Source organism: Sporothrix brasiliensis, assembly GCF_000820605.1.
Source record: "Sporothrix brasiliensis 5110 chromosome Unknown Cont15, whole genome shotgun sequence".
Taxonomy (NCBI): Eukaryota; Fungi; Ascomycota; class Sordariomycetes; order Ophiostomatales; family Ophiostomataceae; genus Sporothrix; species Sporothrix brasiliensis.
In genome coordinates, this window is record NW_024467134.1 from 3,252,714 (window position 1) to 3,261,194 (window position 8,481).

An 8,481-nucleotide genomic window follows, 5' to 3' on the forward strand; every position below is an offset into this window, starting at 1 on the left:
ATTGCTTGTTTCAACGACCACCAACAGATATACCTCGCAAAATTTCTCTCCCCACTTTCTATCTCTCTGCATATTTGCATAGCATATTGGCGCTCTTCAGGTCTTTCGTCTTTGAGGAAAAGGGAGATGTTGTTGTATTTGGCTCGAGATGGCTTCTCTAATATTTTTTTCTGTTTTGCTGTTTTGAGCTTTGAACTTTTGTCTCTTGATGTGTTCGTCGTGTCGTTTTCCCAGGGTTGGAGTTATACCCAGAACCTCGCCCCTGCCATCGCAGCAGGGCCACACAAGGGGCATCGATGAGTTGTCTCGTTATGTTGGAGTTGTTGTTGCTTGCGTGCGTGAGCGACACCTGCTTGTTCGTGGGTGGGAAAAAGGAATGAGGCATCAGCATGATGGTCTAATGATTATGGCCTATCTCCCAAGGAGTTTTGTCCGTCTTTTGTTTTCGTCTTGCATCGCGCATATTGTGTTTGCTTTGCGACCTTTCCGTCCCTTCTCTTGTTTTCTCTTTCTCGTGTCGGCCATTTCTTCACCCTTTTGTGTTACTATCCTTCGTGTCTTTTACCTACCTTGTTTCCGTCTCATATCCCACCACCACCAACGCTGCATCGCGGCAATAGTGGGCCTTTAACAATGTGATGTTTTCACCCAACATTGACGTTGAAATATATGGCTGTTGTGTGTCGATTTGACGATGTCCGGACGCGTAAATGTAGTGCCATGGTTGAATGAGGACTTGGGTATAAAAGAGCGCCAGTGAAGTGAATGCCTGCCTTTTGATGTGTTTAGCGATGAAGGACAGTCTGTCTAATTTGTTTTGTTGTTCTTTCGATGAGGAATGTGCGTGCTGTGTGGACTGGGCTGTGGTCTGGCGGTGATTTGCCGCTGGAATGTACGTTGACAGTGTTTCGCAAAAGCAGAAGATGAGCCTTCTCACTTTGGTGATATTTGGTAGCCCAACAAGTTTGATAGAACGGAGACAAGATTGATTTACTTTGAAAGGCAGGAAAACATATGTCGATGTCGACCTCTCGGACCTTCCATATGACCGTTTCTTACGTCCCGTGTCGGCGGTGCCTTCCCCTCATTGACTTCTTGTTTCCCCACACTCTTGCCTCCAAATAGAGCGCCAAGCGGGTCCTTCCTGTTTAATAAAGCTAGAAGCATGCTCAGTAAAAGAAGGCGGTCCTTTGGAAGGAGCTTGACTGAGCTGTCCCTCTTGCCGCGAAGAAATAAGGGATTGAGGGAGTGGTGCGGAACAGTGCGTACCGATCATTATACTCACTGTCAGAAACCCCCGCACGGCCTCTGCGCACTGTGGACTTTTGCGCAAAGATCGCGGCAGTTCCTGAAGGAACGGACCCTCTGGTCGCAGCGCCTTTCTCGCTTCGCGATAAGCAAAGAGACCCGTTTTACCGCATGCTGGAGAAGCTCCGATAAAGCCTAGGGCACATTCATCGCTTCTGGCCAAACGTCAGACGTTAGCCCCGTCCGCCCTCACCTAGACAGCCTGGCAGCTTCTACAAGCGTATTAGGCCAAAGACCGGGAGAGAGTCACCTCAAAATCGCACCGGAAGAGTGTTTTCTCGTCCCTACACTTTTCTCGAGGACTGCAACCATGGCATCGAGCAGGCGTTTGGTGGACAGACTGCTGACAGGTGCTTCGCGAGTGCCGTCGCGGCGTAGTACGGCCGAGAGCCAGCTGTGCGGCATTCTCAACCGTCTGGGCAGTTGTGCGTTCAGCCACGGTCGGAGAGCGACGAGTCGATTGTCTTGGTCTGCGAGTCAACGGCAGCGGCAAAGACGGGCATTTAACACACCAGCGACGGCCTCCCCCTTCTCTTCTTCCTCCTCGACGTCCTCCCAGGACCGGATTCCGCCGTTTGCGTTTGCATTCGACATTGACGGTGTTCTGCTGCACGTCAACGAGCCGATCTCGGGCGCAGCGGCGGCACTCCGATATTTGCACCGGCAGAACATTCCCTTCATCCTACTGACCAATGGCGGCGGACGCTACGAGGCCGATCGCGTGGCAGACCTGCAGCGGCGGCTGGGCCTCGACACCGACCCAAACTGTGGCGGCCCGCTGCCGATACTGTCGCCGGCCAACTTTGTGCAGTCACATACGCCTTTCCAAGAGCTGCTGGACGACGCGGCGGGGCTGGACGCGCAAAGCACTGGACGTGGCGGCAGTGGCGGCAGTGGTGGCGGTGGTGGCGGCCTCCGCGACCAGACGATCCTGGTGACGGGCTCGGATGCCGCGCGCATCCGCACGATTGCCGAACAGTATGGCTTCCGCAGCGTGGTGACGCCGGCCGATATTTTGACGGCGTACCCGGCCATATACCCGTTCGAGCCGCTGCTCAAATCGGTGTACGCCGAGACAGCGCGGCCGCTGCCGAAACCGCTGCTGCCCGAGGGCGGCAAATTGGCGTCGCAGGCAAAGCCCTTTTCGCTGGCGGACCTCGACGACAGCAAATACCTGCGCATTGCCGCGGCTTTTGTCTTCAACGACCCGCGCGACTGGGCCCTCGACATTCAGCTCCTGACGGACGTGCTGCAGGCGCGGCGCGGCTTCCTGGGCACGTTTGACCCGGCGAGCTTGTCGGCAGAGTCCGTACCCGCCGGGGAAAAGGGCACGCGCCTGTTCTTTTCCAATGCGGACCTGCTGTGGGCCACCACGTACCACCTGCCACGCTTTGGCCAGGGCGCGTTCGCAGCGGCTGTCGCAGGCGTGTGGACGCAGCTGGCGAGCCCCAAGCAGCCGCCACTGTTGTCGCCCGAGGGCGGGCGTGCGACGCTGCTGGGCAAGCCGCATGCGGCGACGTACCGGTATGCAGAACGGACCCTTGTACGGTACCGAACGTCGCTGCTGGAGGCACACGGTGGCAAGGCCGGCACAGGAGCACAGCAAAAAGAAGCGCCGCTGAAGACGGTCTATATGGTGGGCGACAACCCGGACAGCGACATTGCGGGTGCCAACCAGTTCTCTAGTGTGCACGGTACGGACTGGTGCTCGGTGTTGGTAGAGACGGGTGTGTACGACCCGGCGCGTGCGGGAAGCAGTCCTGACTACCTGCGCCACCGTCCACGGGCCATCACGGGCGACGTGGGTGCGGCGGTCCGGTGGGCGCTGCACAGGGAAGGGTGGCCGGCAGACTTTTAGAAGGTGTAATAAGGTAAAGTCAATGCATAAAGATACATGGAACATGGAGTCAATGTAGAATTAGAGGAGCTCTAATCCAAGCGCCAACATATGTATACATGCAGGCAGTTAGACCTACAAGTCTTTGTAGAACATCGAGAGCACGAAAAGCACGAAATCATCGTGAAAGAGAAGGAGTGAAAGATACACGTACTGCCATCGGCTTTGAACTGGATCAAGCGACGGCGGATATTTTAACGGTTTCGCCGATCGATTCCGGCAGCCAACCAGAAAAAATCAAGTATTTGTAAGACGGCAACAAGGAAAGCGAAGTTTTGTTAAACTGGTGCAAAGGGTTTCTTGTGCACTACCGTCGAGTCATATACGAACCGTTTGGCAGTCATGGCTGCCAAGAGTGTTCAAAAAGACAAGGGTTTCGCTGTCAGGGAATACGACGTCGCAAGGCCGGAGATTGCCTCTGCTCCCGGTATTCTCCTTGGTGACAATTAGTCGGGTAAAACTTGGCTCGGAGCTCGGAGGTCATCTCCTTGTATCTGCGTCTGCGGTGGCCATCAGTCTCCCGGTCATAGGCTGGCTTGGCTTCCTCTCCTTGACGTACAGTCGTGAGGTAGGCATGACTTACTTGTAGAAGGGACGGCCTTTGGAAGTCTTTGAGTATGAAGGCAGTAATGTGATGTTGGATCGCTGAGAAGATGCGTGGCATTTCGAGACCGATGGACGAGGAACAGGAAATGGGAGACTTCTTATTGGTTTACGCACATTACGTGTGTTTGTGCTTGATGCGGCAAGAGCCAGCACTTCGCTCTTTCCACGCTTTCTTCTCGAGTTTGACTCCTGCTCGGCAAATTTTCTACGAAGAGAAAGAACGACTTGCCGTGGTGTTATATGGAAGGTACTGTCGGCACGCCCCCCCCCCCCCCCCCCCCCCCAACCCAGCGCGTACAACGAAGATGGACAAGCAGCACCGAATTGTGGGAGGACTGGTTGACTTAAACGCAACTGCTCAAAAGGGAAACCAAGTCAACACGACATGCTGGGAAGGAGCGGTCGCCGCTTTTAGCAAGAGCAGTCTTAGCGCACTGGACGCAACATGAACAGGACGCTAACTAACCATGTGACATTAGTGACGCCAGCTAGCTAGAGAGCAAAGCGCCACTTACGGCGAACACCGCTTATCACACTCCACAGAGGAGGTGTTACGGAGCAGTCCGTGGGACTCTACCCAAGTTGTTGCCGGCCGAGCACCATCCCATTGAAACCACGATACCCCGTTATTCACCATGGCACAAGAGGCCGGGGTCCAGGACGTCTTTTCTGGCGCAGATGCACTTGCGGCCGACGGCTGCTTCGTCGCCCTGTCAGATGAACCATTGGACGTGCTTTCTGTTCTGCAGCGCGTACGAAGCCCCAAAGCCGGCGCCAACGTCTTGTTTGCGGGTATTATTGCGTCCCCTCTCGTCGTTCTCACCGCACTGCCTCGTCTCGCTCCCCGTTGCTGACTTACTCTCTCCAGGCTCGACCCGCGACAGCTTTGGTGACCGCGCGGTGGCGACACTCCGTTACGCCTCGTACCGCCCGCGGGCGCTGCGCACAATGCTGTCGATTGCGCGCGACGTGTACGCGGCCCACGACCTTATCGGCATCGCGGTTGTGCACCGCCTGGGTCCTGTGCCGATTGGCGAAGACAGCATCCTGATTGCGGTGTCGGCGGCGCACCGGCGGGCGGCGTGGCGGGCAGGTGAGGCGTGCTTGGAGCTGGCCAAGGAGCGGCTGGAGGTGTGGAAGGAGGAAGTGTTTGCGGCAGAACAGGAAGGGCAAGGAGGCAACATGGGCCAAGGACCTGCCGAGGGCGAGAGTGTCTGGCGGGCAAACCGCGACCCGACATCAGCAGCATCAACCATTGCGAAATCAGCGTCGACAAACGCTTAGGTTGGGACAACAGAGCAGACAATGAGATGGAGGCTGGTCCGGGCTTAGAGGGAATCAGCAGAGATCAACAAATGAAGGTTATCAAATGGTACAGACGCGGTACGTGCAATAATTGTCATTCAAATAACACACTGCAGGCCATTGATCTCACGAAGGCCAAGGCAACGAAACGGGCCGGGCCCCATTTATGCCTGTTTTCAAAATACGAAACAATTGCTATCGAGGACAAGGCGGCGAATTTTAGAGCGATAGAATCCTCCACGGTCTTCACAGCCCATGACCTGCTCTTTGTGTCTACCCAAGTACCTTGCAAGTTCCACCTTTCGTCACTATCCAACACCCCGCACCCTCCTATGCAAGACGGTAACATGAATTCGCCGATGGGAAATGGCTATACTATCCGTCTTCCTGACGCTACTCTTGTAGTTTGCCTTGCAGCCAGATATCCAGGCGATCAGTCTGTCTGATGACCACCAAGAACCTGCCTGGCATACTGTAGGTCAGATTACCAGAGACCACTAGCCGTAGTCGTTGGGAGCGGGCTAGGTGTCCCTGCGTTGTCAGTAGGTAGTGCCGTAGCGACGCGCTCGCCGGAGCTAAAAAGCGAAGTCGAAGGCGACGGGGGGGATTGGGTCGCAAAAGACCGGATTAGAGATGAGATATTCAATGTGGGCACGATTGACGTTGGGATGAAGGACGATGAGATATTGAAGGAGGAGAGAGTAGAGGCCGGGATAAGGGAAGACGAATTCGGGGAGAGAGTCGGTGACACCGAGAAGGAAGCAGACGGCGTAATGGACGGTAGAACGGAGGGCGAAATGGAAGGCGAATTGGACAGCGAGAGAGATGACAACGGGGGCGCTCTGCTCAAAGTCGAGCTGGCCGACAAAGGCACAGAACTGTTGCTAATGGATATGGATGAAGCGGACGGCACAGAGGCGGACAAAGACGAAGAAACCGACCAAGACACCGGCACAGACGACGACGTGGCATTAAAGAGTGGCTGGACTCCGCCGCTGGTCGGGATCGATGGAGAGACTGAAGAAGTAGTGGTACTGATGCTCGACGTCAGGGTGGCGCCCGACAAGTCGGTGGACGACGACGTGGAGGCACTGCTGGTTGAGTTGGGCCAGCGAGGAGGCGACGACGACGAAAACGGCAAGCCAGACGGCGATGCACTGGGGGAATAGTAGGTTGACGACCAGTAACTAGACGAAGAAGACGACAATGGCGTCGGTGTTCCCTCATGACAAGTGTCCCGGGACGTGCTGGATATTGTTTTCGAGAGCGTACCTGAGAGTGCCAGTGCAGTGGACGTGGACGAGAACGAGGAGGCCGACGAGATGAACGACAAAGTGGTCGAGTTGGCTGGTAAAGAAACCGAGAGAGTGACGAACGTAGAGGGCACCGACGACCAGGACACGTGCGGGGACGACCAGGACGACGCAGACGATGAGAGCCTGCTCGACGAGACGAGTGCCGATGACGACGGCGACGGCGATTCCGACGCACTCGCAGGCGTCAGAGTCGACACAGTCGTCAGAAGCGTGACAGTTGTAATTGTGGTGAACTCGGTGACCGTCGTCTCGGAAGCAGACGAAGACGAAGCCGACGACGGCGAGACAGGAGAATGCGAGGTCGGTGAAGACGACGCGGTCACCGTGTGGGCCACAGCAACAGTGGTGTTGAATGTCACGCCTGGCTGATAGGACCAAATGACAGGCGTCGTCGAAGGGGACGGCGGCTTAGTCACGGACGTGTAGCCGAAGACGCCAGGGGCAGCTGTCAATAAATTGTTAGCGAGAAGGCACGACGGACAAACCAAAAAAAAATATGAAAAGCAATAGGTGAAAAAGGAAGGAGCAACCCACAGCTGGAACTGGTTCCGCGAACAGCGTCAGCTGAAGTCGAACTGGAGCTGGAGATGGAGCTGGAGCTGGACGAAGCACTGGAGCGGTAAAGGCTCGAGCTGGGCACATCCGTGATGGTCGTCGTCGTCGTCACCGTCACTTCCTCGGTCACGCCGCCCGTTTGGACCTCCGCAGTTGGGACAGACAGACGGTAATCCCGCTTGGAATCATCGTGACGATGACGGGCCTCATTGGTTTTCCCAAGTTGGCTGTTAAGGCGTTCATTGCCGTCGTTATGGAGCAAAGAAGGTGCACGACGGGCAGGAGAAGCGGCCACAGGAAGGACAACGAGAGCCATGGCAGCGCCGGTAGCCAGCCACTGGAACTTCATGATGACTGTGAAAGTACGAGGGGACGACAAAAATGAGTGGCAATCAATACGAATTTTGGAGATGTAAGTGGGCGATGAAGAGACAGGAAAAGGTCGAGACGGTCGAGGAAGCTGCCTTGGTATGGACTGATTCTGGAAGGATGAGGAACGAGAAAGACGCCTCGTCATATATAGATTTCGTCTTCAATGATAGCTTGGCCTCCTTTCCCCTGTTTTTCCTTTTTTTTTTTTTTTTTTTTTTTGTATCGAAAATATTTCACATTTTGTCAAACCAGAGTATTCTCTGGGAGGCATAAAATATATCCCATATACAGAGACACAGCGACACAACTGATCGACGGCCCAACGGGTACAGTGTCTCTGTTCCCCGTCGGCCTCTGTAACATACTAGCCGTTGACGAAAAAAAAAGGAAATGAGAAAAATTTAACATGTACAAAAGGAAAGGAGACATAAATACAGAATAAAGTGAGAGGCGACATCGACGGGCTAAAGTTACAAAGAGAGACACAAAGATGGGTCGAGATGGTCCGACGAACCTGTCCATCATGGCTGTCCAAGGAAAAGACTCCGATGGCAAGACAGGCCCGTCTTTTTGGTCCCCGTCTGTTTCGGCCTTTTACTTCTCAATTTTATTTCTCATCTTCAAGATGTCCTGCATCGGCAAGTCCTCGTGTCCCCAGAAATCCATTTATTTCTGGCTACGGAGGCAGTGCCGGCGGTGAGTTTGGCATTGACAACAAGCAAACGCAAGAGCCGGACAGAGACAGAATGACGGAAGGGACTCTCAATTGACCAAAATAAATAAAGAAGGGATTTTAAAACAGAAGGCTACGGATGGAGCACATCCAATAATATCCTGTCTGCTGCCTGCCACCTGCCGCCTGCCGTGATTTTATACAACATTAGGTTTTTCTTATTTATCTGGCTCGGCTCTGTAACGCCTCGGATAGAAATGTCGTCGGCCGTGTTCCCGTCCTTTGTGCTACGTGATCGGACTGGTCCGCTTGAATCACCCAGGAACCTTTTGCAGCCGAGATATTGGAGACGGGATGGTGGTGGATAGCACGCCATGAATCACGAGGACCCAGTTTGGTGTATGTACAACGACACTGTCACTGACGATGTTACTCTACTTCGTCCTCCG

General features: G+C 54.6%; 3 protein-coding genes across 3 annotated transcripts; all 3 read left to right on the forward strand.

Annotated features, from left to right (window-relative positions):
* Nucleotides 1-1,618: 1,618 nt before the first annotated feature.
* On the forward strand, nucleotides 1,619-3,166 carry SPBR_05879 (uncharacterized protein; the record flags this gene model as incomplete). The annotated part of the gene is made up of 1 exon (XM_040764142.1): nucleotides 1,619-3,166. The coding sequence occupies one exon, from the start codon at nucleotides 1,619-1,621 to the stop codon at nucleotides 3,164-3,166; it is 1,548 nt and encodes a 515-aa protein (XP_040622640.1).
* A 1,280-nt stretch (nucleotides 3,167-4,446) lies between these two features.
* Nucleotides 4,447-5,095, forward strand: SPBR_06196 (molybdopterin synthase catalytic subunit; the record flags this gene model as incomplete). Its single annotated transcript, XM_040764458.1, has 2 exons — nucleotides 4,447-4,603; nucleotides 4,680-5,095. 2 exons carry the CDS (start codon nucleotides 4,447-4,449, stop codon nucleotides 5,093-5,095), a joined length of 573 nt encoding a protein of 190 aa, XP_040622641.1.
* Nucleotides 5,096-5,784: 689 nt separating this feature from the next.
* Nucleotides 5,785-6,801, forward strand: SPBR_06068 (uncharacterized protein; the record flags this gene model as incomplete). The annotated part of the gene is made up of 2 exons (XM_040764330.1): nucleotides 5,785-6,284; nucleotides 6,402-6,801. 2 exons carry the CDS (start codon nucleotides 5,785-5,787, stop codon nucleotides 6,799-6,801), a joined length of 900 nt encoding a protein of 299 aa, XP_040622642.1.
* Nucleotides 6,802-8,481: the final 1,680 nt, after the last annotated feature.